Source organism: Panulirus ornatus, chromosome 8, assembly GCF_036320965.1.
Source record: "Panulirus ornatus isolate Po-2019 chromosome 8, ASM3632096v1, whole genome shotgun sequence".
Taxonomy (NCBI): Eukaryota; Metazoa; Arthropoda; class Malacostraca; order Decapoda; family Palinuridae; genus Panulirus; species Panulirus ornatus.
In genome coordinates, this window is record NC_092231.1 from 14,571,599 (window position 1) to 14,593,856 (window position 22,258).

The following is a 22,258-nucleotide window of genomic DNA, read 5'->3' on the forward strand; positions in this document are numbered from 1 at the left end:
ATATGTACAAACCATTTCAACACACCCTCTTCTGCTGTCTCAACCATACTCTTTATATTTCCACACATCATTACTCATTCAATCAAAACTCCTCACACCACATTTTGTCATCATACATTTCTTTTCTCACACATCCACCCTCTTATGCTCAACCCTTTTTATCGCCCATGCTTTGCAACCTTATAATATTGCTGGAACTACTATTACTTCAAACATACCCATTATTGCCTTCCAAGACAACTTTTTCTCTTTCCACATAGTCTTCATCACTCCCAGAAGCTTCTTCCACCCTGTGATTCACTTCTTCCATGGTTCCATTCTCTGCCAAGTCCACTCCCAGATATCTAAAACACTATATTTCCTCTAATATTTCTCCATCCAAACTTACATCCCAACTTACCTGTCCCTCAACCCTGCTGAACCTGATAATCTTGCTTTTATTCACATCTACTTTCAAGTTTCTCTTTTCACACACTCATCCAAACTCATTCACCAACTTCTGCAGTTTCTCACTCGAATCAGCCACCATTGCTGTGTCTTCGGTAAACAACAATTGACTCACTTCCAAGGACCTCTCATCCCCAGCAGACTGCATACTCACCCTCTCTCCATGACTCTCTGATGCACTTCCCTTACCACCCCATCCATAGACAAGTTTAACAACCGTAGTGAAATCACACATCCCTGCTGCACACTGGGTTATTAGGCTTAGCAGAGTTGAGGGATCAGTTAGTTGGGGTGTGAGTTTGAATGGAGAATACATTGGAGGAGGTGAAGTGTTTTGGATACATAGGAGTGGACATGGCAGCAAATAGAACCATGTAAGTGGGTCATAGAGTAGGTGAGGGGTTGAAGGTCCTGTGAGCATTGAAGAATGTGTGAAAGAGATTTCATTACATGGGGAACAAAAATGGGTATGTTTAAAGGTATTGTAGTCCCAATGATATTATATGGATTCGAGGCATGGGCTATTGATAAGGTTGTGTGGAGGAAGGTGAGTGAGTTGGAAATGAAATGTTGAAGGATAATCCATGGTATGAGTAAGTAATAAAAGAGTAAGAGAGATGTATGGTAATAAAATGATGTGAGTTTGAGAGAGCTGAAGAGTGCTGAAAGAATTTAGACTTATGGAGAGAATGAGTAAGGAAAGGTTGACAAAGGGGATATGTATGTCAAAAGTAGAGGGAATAAAGAGAATGTGGAGACCAAAATGGAGGTGGAAGGACTTAGTGACAAAAGATTTAGAGCAACCACGCAGGACCTGAATATGCAGGAGGGTGAAAGGCGTGAACGAAATAGAGTGTATTGGAATGATATGGTATACTAGGGTTGACATGCTGATAGTGGACTGAACCAGGGCATGTGAAGTGTGTGGCATAAACTATGGAAAGGTCTGTGGGGTTTGGATTTGAATAGGGAGGTGTGTTTTCAGTGCATTACTCTTGGAAGCTAGAGAATGGATGTGAATGGATGCTGTCTTTCTTTGTCTGTTCCTGGTGCTACCTCACTAATGCAGGAAATGGCGATTAATCCCTGGGAATAGGTGAGAAAGAATACTTTTAGCATATTCCTTGTTTCTCAAAGAAGACAGCTAAAAGGAGTGGGAATGGTGGATGGAAATCCTCCCCTCTTGTTTTACTTTCCCAAAAGAAAGAAGAGAGAAGGGGGCCAAGTGAGGATTTTTCCCTCTAAGACCCAGTCATCTGTCCTTGATACTGCCTTGCTAACGTAGGATTTGGCAAATATGCATGAAATTTATTTCATGTTTGCCATTGCCCATATGCGGTAGGGAAGAAAGAATTCTACCTCCGTATTCCCTACATGTTGTAGAAGGCAACTAAAGGGGATGGGAATGGGGGGCTGGAAACCCTCCCATTCTTATATTTCAGTTTCTAAAAGAGGAAATGGAACAATGAGCTAGGCAGGGATTGCTCATCCTCCTTCGAAGACTCAGATTGGGGTGTCTTAATGTGAGTAGATGTAACCAAGATGAGAAGAGAAGAGATAGGTTCTATATTTGAGGAAAGAAACCTGGATGTTCTGTCTCTGAGTGAAACAAAGATCAAAGATAAGGGAGGTGAATGGTTTGGAAATGACTTAGGAGGATAGTCAGGAGTTGGTGAGTAGACAAGAACTAAGGAAGGAGTAGCACTACTCCTGAAGCATGAGTTGTGGGAGTATGTGATAGAGTGTAAGGAAGTAAATTCTAGATTTATGTGGGTAAAACTGAAAGTCGATGGCAAGATGTGGGTGATTATTGGTGCTTATGCACCTGGCTATTAGAAGAAAGATCATGAGAGGCAAGTGTTTTAGAGCAGTTGAGTGAGTGTCAGCAGTTTTGATGTATGAGACCAGAAATTGATGACAGGTGATATAAATGCAAAGTTAAGTTATGTGGCAGTTAGTGGTATGATTGAAGCACATGGTGTATTCAGTATTAATGGAAATGGTGAAGAACTTGTGGATTTATGTGCTGAAAAAAGACTGGTGATTGGGAATATGTGGTACAGAAAGGATATACTCAAGCATGCGCATGTGAGTCAGAGAAATGGTCACCGTTCATTATTAGATTACATACTAATTGATAGGCATGTAAAAAGAGAGACTTTGGATATGAATGTGCTGAGAGGGGCAGCTGGTGGGATGTCTAATCACTGTCTTGTAGAGGTGAGGGTGAAGATTTGTGGAGGTTTTCAAAAAGAGTAAACGTTGTTGAGAAGAGAGTGAGTGAGCTTGGAAAGAAAACATGTGTGGAGAAATACTGGGAGAGATTGAATGTAGAATAGCAAAAGATGAGAGCAAATGAAGTGAGGGGAGTGGGTGAGGAATGGGAGGTATTAGGGAAGCTGTGATAGCACATGCAAGAAATGCATGTGACATGCGGAAGACGGGAGGTGGACAGATTAGAAATGGTAATGAGGATGGGAGGAAGAAGTAATGTAAATGAAAGAGAAAAGAGAGGCATTTGGGCAGTACTTACAAGGAAGGAGTGCAAATGACTGGGAGATGCATGAGGGAAAGCTGCAGGAGGTCAAGAGGAAGGTGCGGGGTTTGAAAAAGAGTACAGATGAGAGTTTGGGTGAGAAAGTATCATTAAGTGTTAGGGAGAATCTAAAGATGTTTTGGAAGGATGTAAATAGTATGCAGAAGACAAGAGGACAAATGGGAACATTGGTGAAGGGGCAAAAGGGAAAGTCATAACAGGTAGTAATGAAGTGAGAAGGAGATGGAGTGAGTGTTTTGAAGGATTGCTAAATGAGCTTGATGATACAGTGGTAGATTTAGGGTGTTTTGGTTGGAGTGATATGCAAAGTGAAAGGGTCATGGAGGGTGGTTTGGTGAAGAGAGAAGAGGTGATGAAAGCCTTACATGGGATGAAATATGTCAAGGCAGCTTGAGTGGATAGTATTGCAGTTAAATGTATTAAGAAAGGGGGTGACTGTGTTTTTGATTGTTTGGGAAGGATATTCACTGTAACTTTGGATCATGATGAGGTACCTGAGGATTGGTGGAATTTATATATAGTGCCATTTCATAAAGGAAGGGGGATAAAGGTAAGTGCTCAAACTATAGAGGTATAAGTTAGTTGAGTATACATAGTAAGTTGTATGTGGGGCTATTGATGGAAATTGTAAAGGCTTGTACAGATTATCAGATTTGGGAGGAACAGTGTGGTTTTAGAAGTGGTGGAGTATGTGTGGATCAGGTGTTTTGATTTAAAGAACATGTGTGAGAAATATTTAGAAAAACAGATGGATTAATATGGGACATTTATTGATCTGGAGAAGGTATATGACAGGGTTGATAGAGATGCTTTATGGAAGATCTTAAGAATGTATGGTGTGGGAGGGAAGCTTCTGGAAGCGGTAAGAAGTTTTTATCAAGCGAGTAAGGCATGTGTACGGGTAGGAAGAGAGGAGATTGAGTGGTTCCCAGTGAAGGTCAGTCTGCGGCAGGGGTGTATGTCAATATGGTTGTTTAATTTGTTTATGGATGATGTGGTGAGAGAGCTATATGCAGAAGTTTTGGAGAGGGGTAAGTATGCAGTCTGTAGGGGATGAGAGGGCCTGGGAAATGAGTCATTTGTTTTTTGCTGATAAAACACTGGTGGCTGAGTTTGGGAGTGTGTTTGAAAGGAGAAAGTTGAGAGAGAATGTGAATAAAAGTATGGTTATTAGGTTCAGCAGAGTTAAGAGACAAGTTTGTTGGGATGTAAGTTTGGAGAAAAATTGGAGGAAGTGAAGAGTTTTAGATACCTGGTAGTGGACATGGCAGTAGATGGAACAATGGAAGTGGAAGTGACTCCTTGGTTTGAGGGAGGGGGTCAAAGGTTTTGGGAACAACAAGGAATAAGTGGAAAGAGAGAACTTTATCTGGGAGGGCAAAAATGGATGTTTGAAGGAATAGTAGTCTCGACAATATTATATGGTTGCGAGGCATGAGCTATAGATAGCATTGTGCGGAGGAGGGTGGATGTGTTGGAAATGAAATGTTTGAGGACAATAGGTGGTGTGAGGTTTTGATCTAGTAAGGAAAAGGGTAAGAGAGATGTGTTGTAATGAAATGAGCATGGTTAAGAGTAAAAATATTCACAATGTGATTTATATTGCATCTTCTAACGTATTCTTATTATTTTTTATGTACTGGTGAGCCAATTTTTTGAGATCTTCATGAACAACATTTTCTAAGTTACAGAATAGTAACTGAAATTAATTCTATGCAAACTGTATTTTCCTAATGCTTATGTAGCTCCACAAACTAATTCCAATACACTGGTCTGTTTTCTTATTAGGACGAACAGGTATTTGAGTGGTCTGATGGATGGCCAACTTTATACACCAACTGGGCTCATGGAGAGCCTAATATTAGCCTTAGTGACAACAAATGTGTCAGATTAGACTCCTCAGATGGCCACTGGGCTAGCAGCAGTTGTAATCAAACCAAGCCATTCATCTGCAAATTTAGAAATGGTAAGATTCATAATGGGATTACGAGATAATGAACCCACACTAAAGGAGGGTTTCTTAGACTAGCAGAGCTGATGACACTGTGGTATCAGATACACATGATATGTAACTTTTCACAAGTGCTGAACAGTGCAATGTATTCATCACTATATATTCAGTGCTTATCAATAGCTAGTGAAATGTTTGGTTGGTTTATTTAGGTTTTAGCTAAGCCTGTCAACTGACAGGGTTAGTAAGGCCATCAAATTAGCATGAAACTGCTACCTGAGAAAAATCTTAAAACACCACATTCAAGTGTTTTAAGATAATTTTCTGACCTCAAGCACTTTCACTATGTATATGGCTCTTTAAACTGAGATGTGTTCCCTCTAAACAAGTGTCAGAAACCTAAGATCTCTGGCCACGACAAAGAGCTATTGAAAGAGTATATAGTAGTTTTATGTTTATGATTACTTTAAGTGTGTAGTACAGCTTCTTTCAAATGCTATACCTTATGAAAAAAAAGTTATGTTTTTGGGTACATTATGAGGAATGTTCACTCCCTGATTAATGCACTTTTACAGAAACAACTTTTGAATAATTTTTAACACAAGTAAATCACAAGTGTGATCTGTATACACAGAAAATGTACGTTTTTATTTCTCATTTATATAAAGTTTGATGAACACGAGTCTCAGGTATATATTGGCAATACATATCCTTCATGGGATGTGGTGAAAGAAATACGAGGTGTACATATTCAAGCGCCTTTTTTAATAGAGGGTATGGTTCAATCATATCACATTAAGATATAATTTATATTTTGACTAGAAATCAAACTTTCTCAGCTACAAGCATCATTCAGGAAAAAAGATCCAGCTCATATATCTGTGAATTCATTTATATTTTAAGATGAAAAGTCTCCATAGTTAGTATCCATTGTTGCCTCATGTTTCAATATTTGGATGTGGTTGGATGTACAAATACCACAGTAATTTGAAAATTATCTGAGGCAACTAACAACACTGATAACTCTCTCTCTCTCTCTCTCTCTCTCTCTCTCTCTCTCTCTCTCTCTCTCTCTCTCTCTCTCATTGAGAGGTAGCTATCAGCGCAAGGAGCAGGGATTGGGTGTTACCCAAGTGTGAAACCTGTCATAGTGACTGATTAAGTGTGAGGTAACCATACAGAATGGTGCCTTGATATCCTTATCTCACCTTAGGTGTGAACCTACACCCCTAATGAGCTCATTGCCAGCACAGGCTTCTCTCATCTACATTACCTGCCATGGAAAATATACCTGCAAAATGCTGGGTGTCAGTCATTAAGATGATTAAATGTGGTTACTGAGATAAAGAAGTTAGTGATTCAGTAAATTGATCTTGGGGAAAAGTTTATTTAGAATTAAGTATCTGTGAGCTATCACCAGTAGAGAATAAAGAGAATATATTATAAATTTTTCATATCTTAAGTCTTGTACCTTTAGATCATTTTATCAAATAAAGATATGCAGACTTCAGTAAGATAAGACATTTGCTTGTGTGCCATTGCCTCAGGTACTGTGCCCACCCCAGATCCTCCTACTACAGGCCACTGCCCAGACCCACGCTGGAAGGACCTGGGCGGCGGCTACTGCTACCTTATCTCTGACCTCGCTAGGCCCTGGACTGATGCCAGCAAGATGTAAGATTACTTGCACTTACCTTTATAATGATCCAATAATAATACTGTGTGAAAGGTTTATGATTCTTAATACAAGACATACAAAGCCTCATTGATGCTTGCTACTACTATACCCTTATTACAAATGAGAACATAGCTTTTTATAATTGTTTACAAACTCTAAGTATACATAAGGTGTCAGGATAATTCAAGTCCAATTTGATTTTTGTCCACACTTAAGGAAACTTTATTTACAAAAAAAGTTGCCATGAATGAAAAGGACAAGATATTCAAACCTCAAAATTTTCAAACTAGTTGGAGGAGCCCCTCCAAGTGGGAGCACCTGATTTTCTTATGATTTTGCTTTGTGTCAGTAACTTGCACATCATATCATTTTGCCTTGTATCATTTTCACAGCATGGTTTTTATGTTTCATGATATTTAGCTTTGCATCAATGCTTCATAACATGTATACATCACCCCGTATTGCCTTGTGTCAATGTCCCATAATAGCAAAACATTTTGTTATTGGGATTTCGGTCAAATTGAATGAATAAGTTAATACAAGTAGGTTCTTCATTTTTGTCTTTAGTGCAGTGTGATTATATTTAGAACACTGAAAATGGGAAGGGTAGCACCTTTCTGGAGAAACTTGGCCATAATCCCCTCCACTCTTGTTGTTTTACCACACCTCATTTTACATTCACTTACACTTCTGTTTTTACAATACTGTTAGTCATGTCTCTCACTCGCATCCCACCCCATCCTAAGTACGCCCTATATGCTTCCCCAATATCTGTTATTCAAATCTTTCAGAATATTTACTCCCTCTCTTTTTCATCTTTTCTTTGCATGTTACCACATCCCATCCACTCCCCTCACTGTTGTCTCATTTGTCCTCTTTTTCCCCTATTATGTTTACCCTCGTTCTAAACATTTTCATAGTCACTCTTCAGTTACAGAAAGGAATGCAAACAGCAACAGATCATTGGGTTCCTTCAAGACTGTTATGGATAATGGAAGATATCAGAGCAAGATAACAAATGGATGACTTAAGGAGAAATACCTTTAATATTTCTAAATGTCGGTAGAGCAGTACAAATGATATCAGTCTCAGGCTCAAAGCAAAGTATTCATCTAATCCATACTCAGACACATCTGTAGCATTGCTCTCAAAAACATTCATAGGAATTTTTTTGCCTCATCTCTCATCTGTGGTGTTTTTAGATCAGTGTACTGTTCTCTTCACCTCCTGCCACTTTCTTGTGTACTTTTCCCAATAATTGTGCTCCTTCCCCACAAATGTATCCTTTTGTTTGTGACTCAACTTTTGCATTCAGCTACTCACTACCCTTTTTCTTATACATTCCATCTTCCACAAACAGTGCATTTTACCTGCACATTATAACTCTTGTTTCATTCATTCTCACCTAATGCCATTCTTCACTTGATATCTCTTGGTATCACTGCATGCATGCCTCTCTCCCAAGCTCACTCACTTTTGCTATTTCTTTCACCCCTATGTCATTTCTTTTTTTCCTAAAACTATCACAAACATTCACACTCACCTCATCCAGTAAAACATCAGACATTCAACTCTTGGATCCTCTCAGCACATTCACATTCAACAGCCTCTTCTTTGCATATCATATCCAATAATGACCATTGACCCCTAACCTCACATACCCAGGTATACCTATGTAAACCTCCTAATCATCCTATTCACCATTTCTTGTCAAGCTTTCCCCTGTCTTTATTTACATTAGGGGCACCATGCCATATCACACACCCTTGCACTCAGATTCCTGAAGCCATGATTCAATCCCATACAACAAAACTGCTTAAGCAGTCACTTAGCTCATTCCAAGAAGCACTCCTTTCTTTTTCATTCCTCCCACTTCCAGATATTTAAGCTCCAACAATGACCCACACTTTGCGTCTTCATTCATTCTAACTGACATCAGTCAAACTCCTTTTCTTACACTCTTTAACAGTCCAGCAGCTCTTTCATCAGAAGTCCCACCCTTCTATTGCCTTTTCCCTCTCCTTGACCCCCATAATTTACCCCTGAAAATCCCTAAACTATTCTGCTGATTTCTCCTTCAATTTAGTTTCACTCAGAACCAAAAATCCATGTTTCCGTTGTCATACACAGAAATTTCTATCCATTCTTTTCATCCTGGTTAGTCACATACTTTCAGACACAGGAGAAGAGTGTTTTTAGCTACCTGTCCCCACTTCTGTTGATCGCTTCATACAACATGCAGGAAACACACGGTTAATGTTCTTAATTCCCTCTTCTTTATTGTGCTGTCAAGAAGTATATGATTTTTCATTGCTATATATATATATATATATATATATATATATATATATATTTTCTTTTCTTTTAAACTATTCGCCATTTCCCGCGTCAGCGAGGTAGCGTTAGGAACGGAGGACTGGGCCTTTTTTGGAATATCCTCACATGGCCCCCTCTGTTCCTTCTTTTGGAAAATAAAAAAAAAAAAAAACGAGAGGGGAGGATTTCCAGCCCCCCGCTCCCTCCCCTTTTAGTCGCCTTCTACGACACGCAGGGAATACGTGAGAAGTATTCTTAATCCCCTATCCCCAGGGAGAATATATATATATATATATATATATATATCCCTGGGGATAGGGGACAAAAGAATACTTCCCACGTATTCCCTGCGTGTCGTAGAAGGCGACTAAAAGGGAAGGGAGTGGGGGGCTGGAAATCCTCCCCTCTCGTTTTTTTTTTTTTTTTTTTTTTTTTTTTTTCCAAAAGAAGGAACAGAGAAGGGGGCCAGGTGAGGATATTCCCTCAAAGGCCCAGTCCTCTGTTTTTAGCGCTACCTCGCTAATGCGGGAAATGGCGAATAGTATGAAAAAAAAATATATATATATATATATATATATATATATATATATATGTTTCCTTGCGCTACCTCGCAAACGCGGGAGACAGCGACAAAGTATAAAAAAAAAAAAAAAAAAAAAAAAAAAAAATATATATATATACATATTCCCTGGGGATGGGGGAGGAAGAATGCTTCCCGCGTGTTCCCTGTGTGTCGTGGGGGGCGACTGGGAGGGAGGGGAGCAGGGGGCTGGAAATCCTCCCCTCTCGTTTTTTTTTTTTTTTTTTTTAATTTTCCAAAGGAGGGAACGGAGAAGAGGTCCAGGTGAGGATATTCCCTCAGGGGCCCAGTCCTCTGTTCTTGGCGTTACCTCGCTGTCGCGGGAAATAGTGAGTGGTATGAAAGAAAGAAAGAAAATATATATATATATATATATATATATATATATATATATATATATATAAAAATAATTAACTATGTAATTCAGCGCTTAATTTTACGATATGCAGTCTTTTGACTTGATATCCTTAATCACCATATAGAAAACCACGTATTCCCTGATTTTCATCAAAATCTGAAAAAGTTGAAAATCTGAGCAAAATATTATCCAATTTTTCTTGATTTTTTAAAAAAATAGATTATCCTGAAAATTTAAGCATAAATGCTACTACGTCTTTTGCATAAGAATGTGAGGTCAAAACCCTAAAATTCGTGTAATTACTCGAGTAATTAGTATTCTAATATAATTATAATTAATATTAAGTATGTAATTAAGCACTTAATTTTACAAAATGCAGTGTTTCGACTCGACATCATTAATCACCATGTAGAATACCACATATTCCCAGATTTTCATTAAAATCTGAAGAAGTTAAAAATCGGAGCAAAATATTTTCCATCCAAAATATTGGATTTTTCTTGATTTTTTTGAAAAAATAGATTATCCTGAAAATTTCAGTATAAATGCTTTTACGTCTTTTGAATAAAAATCTGTGGTCAAAACCTTAAAATTCGTGTAATTAGCCGAGTAATTAGTATTCTAATATAATTATAATTAATATTGTGTAATTAAGCGCTTAATTTTACGATATGCAGTCTTTTGACTCGATATCCTTAATCACCATATAGAATACCACATATTCCCAGATTTTCATTAAAATCTGAAGAAGTTGAAAATCGGAGCAAAATATTATCTTGATTTTTTGAAAAAAGAGATTATCCTGAAAATTTAAGCATAAATGCTTTTACGTCTTTTGCATAAGAATGTGAGGTCAAAACCCTAAAATTCGTGTAATTACTAGAGCAATTAGTATTCTAATATAATCATAATTAATATTAAGTATGTAATTAAGCGCTTAATTTTACGAAATGCAGTTTTTCGACTCGATATCTTTAATCACCATGTAGAATACCATATATTTCCAGATTTTCATTAAAATCTGAAGAAGTTGAAAATCGGAGCAAAATATTATCCAAGGCTATAGCCTTGGATTTTTATTGATTGTTTGAAAAAATAGATTATCCTGAAAATTTCAGCATAAATGCTTTTACGTCTTTTGAATAAGAATCTGTGGTCAAAACCTTAAAATTTGTGTAATTAGTGGAGTAATTAGTATTTTAATATAATTATAATTAACATTCAGTATATAATTAAGCGCTTAATTTTACGATATGCAGTCTTTTGACTCGATATCCTTAATCACCATCTAGAATACCACGTATTCCCAGATTTTCATTAAAATCTGAAGAAATTGAAAATCTGAGCAAAATATTATCCAAGGCTATAGCCTTGGATTTTTATTGATTTTTTGAAAAAATAGATTATCCTGAAAATTTCAGCATAAATGCTTTTACGTCTTTTGCATAAGAATGTGAGGTCAAAACCCTAAAATTCGTGTAATTACTAGAGTAATTAGTATTCTAATATAATTATAATTAATATTAAGTATGTAATTAAGCGCTTAATTTTACGAAATGCAGTTTTTCGACTCGATATCTTTAATCACCATGTAGAATACCATATATTCCCAGATTTTCATTAAAATCTGAAGAAGTTGAAAATCGGAGCAAAATATTATCCAAGGCTATAGCCTTGGATTTTTCTTGATTTTTTGAAAAAATAGATTATCCTGAAAATTTCGGCATAAATGATTTTACGTCTTTTGCATAAGAATGTGAGGTCAAAACCTTAAAATTCGTGTAATTACTTGAGTAATTAATTTTTTTTTTTTTTTTTTTTTAATACTTTGTCGCTGTCTCCCGCGTTTGCGAGGTAGCGCAAGGAAACAGACGAAAGAAATGGCCCAACCCCCCCCCCATACACATGTACATACACACGTCCACACACGCAAATATACATACCTACACAGCTTTCCATGGTTTACCCCAGACGCTTCACATGCCTTGATTCAATCCACTGACAGCACGTCAACCCCTGTATACCACATCGCTCCAATTCACTCTATTCCTTGCCCTCCTTTCACCCTCCTGCATGTTCAGGCCCCGATCACACAAAATCTTTTTCACTCCATCTTTCCACCTCCAATTTGGTCTCCCTCTTCTCCTCGTTCCCTCCACCTCCGACACATATATCCTCTTGGTCAATCTTTCCTCACTCATTCTCTCCATGTGCCCAAACCATTTCAAAACACCCTCTTCTGCTCTCTCAACCACGCTCTTTTTATTTCCACACATCTCTCTTACCCTTGCGGAAGTGGTTCATAGGGTGGGGGAGGGGGCGAAAATTCTGGGGGCCTTGAAGAATGTGTGGAAGTCGAGAACATTATCTCGGAAAGCAAAAATGGGTATGTTTGAAGCAATAGTGGTTCCAACAATGTTGTATGGTTGCGAGGCGTGGGCTATGGATAGAGTTGTGCGCAGGAGGATGGATGTGCTCGATATGAGATGTATGAGGACAATGTGTGGTGTGAGGTGGTTTGATCGAGTGAGTAACGTAAGGGTAAGAGAGATGTGTGGAAATAAAAAGAGCGTGGTTGAGAGAGCAGAAGAGGGTGTTTTGAAGTGGTTTGGGCACATGGAGAGGATGAGTGAGGAAAGATTGACCAAGAGGATATATGTGTCGGAGGTGGAGGGAACGAGGAGAAGAGGGAGACCAAATTGGAGGTGGAAAGATGGAGTGAAAAAGATTTTGTGTGATCGGGGCCTGAACATGCAGGAGGGTGAAAGGAGGGCAAGGAATAGAGTGAATTGGAGCGATGTGGTATACCGGGGTTGACGTGCTGTCAGTGGATTGAATCAGGGCATTTGAAGCGTCTGGGGTAAACCATGGAAAAGCTGTGTAGGTATGTATATTTGCGTGTGTGGATGTATGTATATATATGTGTATGGGGGTGGGTTGGGCCATTTCTTTCGTCTGTTTCCTTGCGCTACCTCGCAAACGCGGGACACAGCGACAAAAAAAAAAAAAAAAAAAAAAAAAAATATATATATATATATATATATATATATATATATATATGGAGCAGCTGATATTTACTGTGCATCAAGTGCAAATGACCTTAGAAATGATGTTTAGTAACCGCTGTTGTATTTCCCACAGCTGTTTGCAGGAGAAAGCCAACCTAGTGTCAATCCATTCAGGAGATGAGATGGAACTGATCACCAAGGTGACTCAGAACATGCAGAATCCACTCTGGATTGGCCTAGTACAGACAAGGGATGGTAAGATGAATAGTTGTGATGCTGGTGATTTATTGGGTAATGATTTTATGTCAAATGGTGCAAAAGGCACAAGCTAAGTCTGGCCAGAAGTAGTAAGAGATGTTACATTCCTGTACCAAGAATTATCTCCTGTTATGTATCATTCAGCACTTACATAACAATACATGAATTCAAGCACTGGTGTTTGAGAATGTTTCATGAAGGGATAAGTTGTAAGTGTTAAAGAAAAAAAGAGGGGAACATTGTATGTCTACACATTAGGTGGCATGGTCTGCAAGCTAGCTGAGTAACTGGAGTTGAGTTGGATGGTTGTATACAGAAATTAATGATGAGAACAGAAAGCAAAGTGAAAAGTGTGGAAGGAAAATGAGATTTGGTTCTTGGCAGTAGTCTTTGGTAAAAGTAGAATGGAGAGGATGCTAATGTGTGGAATGAATGGAAGCATGAAGGCTGAGCTGCCTTTTAAGAATAGATAGAGGATTTGGGCATAGAGAAGGCCACTGAGGTGTAAGGATATGATTTTATGATCAAAAGAATAATGACAATGTTGGTTTTTGTATAGAAATGTATGGCAAGCTTTGTCTTCAGTGACACAGCTGGTGAAATTCTTCAGTCTGGCAAAAATTACTCATTTTTCTTTGAGTTATTATGTAAATGTAAATATATTTTGGATAAGTAGAAGAAATGAGTGTTCTTTGTAAACTATTGAATATGTTTTCAATGAAAGTACTTAACTATTTAATCCGTCACTATTTTAGGACAAACTTTTCCATGAGAGAAATATGACAATTTGTCGTCTATCATTCCTTTGTAAGGACTACATCACAATATGACAGAAGTGTCTTACCATCAGGATATAGCTGGAGTGATGGCACAGGCCTGAACTTTTTCAACTGGGAGGAGGGGGAACCCAGCAGTGAAGTGGAGGAATGCACGGAGGCCTACTCTACCACAGGCCGCTGGAATGATGCTGAGTGCACTAGCCTCAAGCAGTTCATCTGTAAAACTCTGAAAAGTAATATACAGTATGTTCTTTGCATGATAAGAATGTTGCATTTGAAAAAAATTGGTAGGAATACTTCCCAAAAAAATCCTGTTGTATACTCTAAGGGCTGGTATACTCTATGCAATTAAAAAGAAAAGAAGAGATTGTAGAAACCTAACAAAATTTACTCATTACAGTTTAACATTAGCTGAATGAACAGCTCACCACCTTTTCTACCTTGCCCATTTATTCTTTTCTAATCTTATAAATTCTTCCGACCATTGTTTCCCTTACCTTCCCATTTGTCCTTTGGGACAAGCAGTTTTATGTCATCCCTTGGGACAAGTACTCTTACCTTATCCCTTGGGACAAGTAGTCTTACCTCATCCCTTGGGACAAATAGTCATACCTTGTCCATTGGGACAGGTAGTATTACCTCGTTCTTTTGGACAGGTACTCTTACCTTGTTACCTAGGACAAGTAGTCTTGCCTTGTTCCTTGGGATAAGTATTCTTACCTCATCCCTTGGAACACATAGTCTTACCTCATCCCTTGGGACAGGTAATCTTACTTCATCCCTTGGGACAAGTAGTCTTACCTTGTTCTTTGGGATAAGTATTCTTACCTCATCCCTTGGAACAAATAGTCTTACCTCATCCCTTGGGACAGGTAATCTTACCTCATATCTTGAGACAAGTAATCTTACCTCATCCTGTGGGACAAATAGTCATACCTTGTCCATTGGGACAGGTAGTATTACCTCGTTCCTTTGGACAGGTACTCTTACCTCGTTACCTAGGACAGGTAGTCTCCTTGTTCCTTGGGATAAGTATTCTTACCTCATCCCTTGGAATACATAGTCTTACCTCATCCCATGGGACAAGTAATCTTACTTCATCCCTTGGGACAAGTAGTCTTACCTTGTTCTTTGGGATAATTATTCTTACCTCATTCCTTGGGACAGGTAATCTTACCTCATAACTTGAGACAAGTAATCTTACCCTTCCCCTTAGAACAAGTAGTCTTATCTCATCCATTTGGATAAGTAGTCTTACCTCATCCCTTGAGACAAGCAGTCTGACCTTGTCCCTTGGGACAAGTAATCTAACCTCATCCCATGGAACAAGTAGTCTTACCTCATCCCATGGGACAAGTAGTTTTACCTTGCTGCTTGGGACAAGTAGTCTTACCTCATCCCTTGGGAGAGGTAGCCTTGCCTCATCCCTTGGGACAGGTAGTCTTGACTTGTCCCTTGGGACTGCTAGTCTTGCCTCATCCCTTGGGCCAAGTAGTCTTACCTTGTCCTTTGGGCCAAGTAGTCTTACCTTGTCCCTTAGGCCAAGTAATCTTACCTTGTCCCTTGAGGCAAGTAGTCTTACTCTGTCCCTTTAGTCTTGCCTCATCCCATGCGACAAGTAGTCTTACCTCATACCTTCAGACAAGAAGTCTTACCTTGTCTTTTGGGATAAGTAGTCTTACCTTGTACCTTGGGACAAGTAGCCTTACCTCGTCCCTTGAGACCTGTAGTCTTACCTTTTCTCTTGGAACAAGTAGTCTTACCTTGTCTCTTGGGACAAGTAGTTTTACTTCATCTCATGGGACAAGTAATCTAACCTAGTCTCTGACTTACAATAAGAACAGTAGAAAGGCCTGAATTATTTTGACTGATGTCTCCTCTTTCAGTCCAAGACCCTGAACCACCCACCAACCCACCACATCCCTCCACCGGCTTCCCTCCCATTAAAGGTGAGTCTTGTTTCTTCTTTCATACTGGTTTTGATGAAGAAAACATCTTTAGTAGACATCCCTCAGTTTTTGTTTCAGTTACATAGATCATGAAAACAATGGAAAATTTTGGGGAGAACAGGAGTTGAAGGGCACATGAGATTAACATCTTTCACGACTGTTCCAGCCAGCCACAAAACCAATAAATGGGACTTTCTTATTTGGAAAACATGAGATTTTATAGCAACCTAAGGAGAACATACCTTAATGAATTGCTCATTGGGTTTATCAGCCAACTAAAACATTGAGAATTCTTATTATATAGAGTTATAAATCAATGGTAGGCCCGGTAAAAAAATAAAAAGTTCACATCTACTTTATCTTGCTGGTATATAACATTATCCGAGTACTTTTTAGTTGATTTGGTTAAGCGGTGGGTTGAGTTTGTCAATATGATATGGTATCAGGTAATGTAATGAAGCTAGTATCCCAGTTACAGTGCAGATAAGGATGTAGGCTGGAAGTGCATCAGTCAAATGACAATAATGCCACCAGCTGCTTGTGAGATATGGACATGGTTAGGGCATTTGAAGTAAACAGGTGCCATTACTTGGAACAAGTAATGTGAAAGCACAGTTGGTGGCCCAAATATGATTTGTCAAGAAACATACCCACAATGGGCACTTACAACACTTAGCTCTTGCTACAAATAGGATCTTTTCTATAACATTGAGATTGGAGAAAGAATCTGTTCTGATAATCTCTGGCAAGTTACTTTTGAACTAACTTTCAGCATCATTTTGTAATGCTGACATCCTTATAATTGTGAAAAATACTAGATTTTAGATTTGAAGATTGGAATGACTTTCATGTTGGTCTTGACAGGCAAATTTGGGATCATATTGTGACTGAAAATGAATTGGATGTACCTTGGAAAAGCTTCAGTAAAACATTCAAAGTAATTTAGGAAAGTTGTGTGCCAGTGCTTAGCACAATATTTCCAAAACAAAGCCATATTGGTGGAACAGTGAAATAAAGACATGCTTATTTTCTAAGACAGGAAAGCATGAGAAACTCAGGACAGTAAACATCATTAGAGAGTAAATTTTGCAATGAAAAAGTTAGAGCCTTGTACATCAGAGTATGAAGTGTTTACTACAGAAAAGAGCAAACAAAATCCTAGAGAATATCATATTTATGTTACAAATAAAAATTAGTACCCAGTCAACTGGTCCATTGATTATGAAAAATGATAGTGTGGTTGAAGACAGAGAAGCCATAGCAGAGATCTTAGTTTTTCATTGATAACACTAAAGATGACTTTTGTCTCAATTTCATTTCCTCTAGTATAAAAGGAAAACATTTTGCATCATATTGATTTCAAGCTGGAGACACACTATCAGCAATGAATGGGATGAAAGTTACAAGAACAGCAGGCTTATGTACGTTTTATCTGAGGACAGTAAGAGAAGTGAAAAATTGTATAATGAAGCCCTCGGCTGCTCTCTTCAGTAATCAATTTGCCATGGGAAAAGTTCCTGAGGATTGAAAGTTTGCTTCTTTTTTTTAATGTTGGAGGTTCCAGTCATGGACTGAAATCCAGATCAAGGCTGGGCCTAAATTGAAATATTAGGAGGATTAACAAGAACAAGAAAGAAGAGAAGAAAAAAGTATTAAGAATTTTGGAGGAGGTTGAAAACCTTCTTGAAAAAGAGCCTGGTCATTGTTATTATGGAAGACATGAAAGGGTAGAGAGTGTTTCGATGTAAAACCAATATTGAAATGATACTAAATTCCTTGGCTGAACATTATTACCCAGTTAGCTTCATATAGTTTTTTGATAAACATAGGGAAACCATTGTTTGAGACAAGGTTGTAAATCAGTTAGGGGATCACCAATTAATGAATTATTCTTGGCATAGTTTTTGATGGAATTATTCCTATCTAGCAAATTTGCTTGATTTCTTTTATGATATAATCATCATGTATGATGAAACAAAAGCAGTTGCTATCATCTATTTGGATATTCAGAAAGCATTTCATAAAGTCCCTCTTCAAAGTCTTTTAGCAAAACTTAAGTCACCCATTATATAGTGTTGTGCTTCAGTTGTTAAAAAATCACTTGACTGGCCATAAACAAATATTGGTAATTAATGGTCAAGCTAGCCTTTGATAGTTAATGGTCAAGCTAGGCAAAATGGTAGGAGCAGTAGATAAAAGTAGTAGGTAAGAACAGTCAGGTTGGAGCATTAGGTAGAAGTAGTTGGTGCGAGCATTTGATAGTAGTCTGTAGGAACATTAAGTAGGGGCCTCAGCAAAGTCTGCGCTAGAATTGCCCGCTTCCAGTGGCTTATTAAGGGTGAGGCAAAGTAGGCTAAGAAGTGGCACTGGAGTTCACTTGTTATGGTGATTCTATTGCTGTGGCCACCCCCTCGAGGAACAGACATTAGAGATATAGATGGATAGATAGCTAACTTAGAATGGTTAGACATGACAAATAAGACTAATTTGCATTGGTTATTGGCTTTGTTTTAGATTCCAAAGTTGACAGATGATCCTAAACTAGGAAAGGAATCTGCAACAGAAATCAGTTGTCTGCAACTTCAAACTAATGAGCTGGGCTCCCAGGTGGCAAATGAATTTTGATTTCAGTAAGTGCAAAGATTTACTTATTGGTGGTAAAAATAAAAATTCAAGCTGCAATATGAATTCTGTTGACCTACAAAAGGTAGTTGAAGAAAAAGAAATATGTAAAAATCTCCAATGACCAAAAGAGAAGCATTAATAAAAGTGAACAAATGTCTTGAATTCATAGGATGGTCTTTCAGATTTAAGCCTGAGGAAATAATGCCTTCTTTATAATTCAGGTGTGTCCCTTTGTTGAATACTGTGTTCACTTTTGATAACATTACATGGAAACATTGGTTTGAAAAAAGGCAAAATGGAGAAGTTACAGCAGTGAACAAACTAGATGATTCCTAGACAAAAACAAATCTTATGAGGACTGACTAAACAACATATATTTATTAGCTTATAAAAGAGCAGGTTCATAGATGATTCAGTACATGATTCAGAATCAACATAGGCTTTGGTAACTTTGATCTAAGCAGCTGTTTAAGGCTAGATTTGTCAGTTGTCACTTGCAGTGACAGATATAGACTGGTGTGAAAGTCTTATTTCGAAAGGGGGAAAATACATTTTCTTCAAGGGCATTGTTAACATAAAGAATGATTTACTTTTAGGAAAGTTGAAAGCATCACCTTAGATTCATATTAGAATAGACCTGATGAATACTTTTCCTCGGATCTTTGACTGGAATTATTTGCCTTATCAGTTACAAGCCAGGTTTACTAATATCTCTCTTTAGATCAGGTAATTGCTTTTCCTTTGTAATGATAGTAATGTCTGACTCTCATAGCTTCCGCTGACACAAACAGCCTCAAAAAAATCCACTGGTCTGTTGCTATTTGAATTCATTTTTCCTTTATTTGTATATATACAACTGTGACCATGATTTTCATTACTGCATACATCATGCATATAGCGTGCTAGCCCTTCAACCAACAATAATATTCTCAACACCTTTTAGGTGTTTGTCTTCTATTTCCAGTAGACCTCTGTAGGTCATTTATACTTGCATCTAGCGCTGCTCAACATTGCTTTTCTCCATAGGAGCAGATACTCTAAGCGCTGGTGGTATAGTGGGCATCGTTATAGCTGTGTTGTTTCTGATGGCCGCCGTCAGCTTTGTTGGCTATGCCTACGTTCAGAAGAAACCAAAGTTGGTCGGCGAAGGGGGAACCCATAGTTTTGAGAATGCTTTATATACTGGAGGTAGGTTGACTCCATTGTGATATAAATGCTGACATACAAACATATTTCTTTCCATTTGGGTAATATCATAACACAGAATCCCTAGTTGTTTTAAAATCAAACAAGTACACTACTCTGTAAGTATTATTCTAGGAGACAGAGAAGAAATAGTAAAACCCATTTAACCTCTGCAAGTTGCAAAAGTTGACCATAAGGGTGAAGATGGAGGCTGAAAATCTTCCTATCTTGTGTGATAACTTTATTTTTTTTTTCTTTTTTTTTTCTTTGTCGCTGTCTCCCGCGTTTGCGAGGTAGCGCAAGGAAACAGACGAAAGAAATGGCCCAACCCACCCCCATACACATGTATATACATACGTCCACACACGCAAATATACATACCTACACAGCTTTCCATGGTTTACCCCAGACGCTTCACATGCCTTGATTCAATCTACTGACAGCACGTCAACCCCGGTATACCACATCGCTCCAATTCACTCTATTCCTTGCCCTCCTTTCACCCTCCTGCATGTTCAGGCCCCGATCACACAAAATCTTTTTCACTCCATCTTTCCACCTCCAATATGGTCTCCCTCTTCTCCTCGTTCCCTCCACCTCCGACACATATATCCTCTTGGTCAATCTTTCCTCACTCATTCTCTCCATGTGCCCAAACCATTTCAAAACACCCTCTTCTGCTCTCTCAACCACGCTCTTTTTATTTCCACACATCTCTCTTACCCTTACGTTACTTACTCGATCAAACCACCTCACACCACACATTGTCCTCAAACATCTCATTTCCAGCACATCCATCCTCCTGCGCACATCTCTATCCATAGCCCACGCCTCGCAACCATACAACATTGTTGGAACCACTATTCCTTCAAACATACCCATTTTTGCTTTCTGAGATAATGTTCTCAGACTTCCACACATTCTTCAAGGCTCCCAGAATTTTCGCCCCCTCCCCCACCCTATGATCCACTTCCGCTTCCATGGTTCCATCCGCTGACAGATCCACTCCCAGATATCTAAAACACTTTACTTCCTCCAGTTTTTCTCCATTCAAACTCACCTCCCAATTGACTTGACCCTCACCCCTACTGTACCTAATAACCTTGCTCTTATTCACATTTATTATATATATATTTTTTTTTTTTATACTTTGTCGCTGTCTCCCGCGTTTGCGAGGTAGCGCAAGGAAACAGACAAAGAATGGCCCAACCCCCCCCCCCATACTCATGTATATACACACACGTCCACACATATATACACACACAGACACATTCACATATACACATGTACATACGTCCACACACGCAAATATACATACCTACACAGCTTTCCATGGTTTACCCCAGACGCTTCACATGCCTTGATTCAATCTACTGACAGCACGTCAACCCCGGTATACCACATCGCTCCAATTCACTCTATTCCTTGCCCTCCTTTCACCCTCCTGCATGTTCAGGCCCCGATCACACAAAATCTTTTTCACTCCATCTTTCCACCTCCAATTTGGTCTCCCTCTTCTCCTCGTTCCCTCCACCTCCGACACATATATCCTCTTGGTCAATCTTTCCTCACTCATTCTCTCCATGTGCCCCAAACCATTTCAAAACACCCTCTTCTGCTCTCTCAACCACGCTCTTTTTATTTCCACACATCTCTCTTACCCTTACGTTACTTACTCGATCAAACCACCTCACACCACACATTGTCCTCAAACATCTCATTTCCAGCACATCCATCCTCCTGCGCACAACTCTATCCATAGCCCACGCCTCGCAACCATACAACATTGTTGGAACCACTATTCCTTCAAACATGGGTTTCACTCCATGGTGCCAGGCCTCCCAACCCTCCCAGATATCTAAAACACTTTACTTCCTCCAGTTTTTCCTCCATTCAAACTCACCTCCAATTGACTTGACCCTCAACCCTACTGTCCCTAATAACCTTGCTCTTATTCACATTTACTCTTAACTTTCTTCTTTCACACACTTTACCAAACTCAGTCACCAGCTTCTGCAGTTTCTCACATGAATCAGCCACCAGCGCTGTATCATCAGCGAACAACAACTGACTCACTTCCCAAGCTCTCTCATCCCCAACAGACTTCATACTTGCCCCTCTTTCCAAAACTCTTACATTCACCTCCCTAACAACCCCATCCATAAACAAATTAAACAACCATGGAGACATCACACACCCCTGCCGCAAACCTACATTCACTGAGAACCAATCACTTTCCTCTCTTCCTACACGTACACATGCCTTACATCCTCGATAAAAACTTTTCACTGCTTCTAACAACTTGCCTCCCACACCATATATTCTTAATACCTTCCACAGAGCATCTCTATCAACTCTATCATATGCCTTCTCCAGATCCATAAATGCTACATACAAATCCATTTGCTTTTCTAAGTATTTCTCACATACATTCTTCAAAGCAAACACCTGATCCACACATCCTCTACCACTTCTCAAACCACACTGCTCTTCCCCAATCTGATGCTCTGTACATGCCTTCACCCTCTCAATCAATACCCTCCCATATAATTTACCAGGAATACTCA

General features: G+C 38.8%; 1 protein-coding gene across 1 annotated transcript in view; it reads left to right on the forward strand.

The window, feature by feature from the left end:
• LOC139749841 (macrophage mannose receptor 1-like) overlaps positions 1-22,258 on the forward strand; it is a 97,324-nt gene that overhangs the window by 68,944 nt on the left and 6,122 nt on the right. The window contains exons 42-47 of the mRNA XM_071664153.1: positions 4,793-4,970; positions 6,503-6,629; positions 13,029-13,150; positions 14,004-14,165; positions 15,819-15,881; positions 19,533-19,694. Coding sequence (XP_071520254.1) covers positions 4,793-4,970; positions 6,503-6,629; positions 13,029-13,150; positions 14,004-14,165; positions 15,819-15,881; positions 19,533-19,694 — 814 coding nt within the window. The remainder of the gene's footprint in view (positions 1-4,792; positions 4,971-6,502; positions 6,630-13,028; positions 13,151-14,003; positions 14,166-15,818; positions 15,882-19,532; positions 19,695-22,258) is intronic.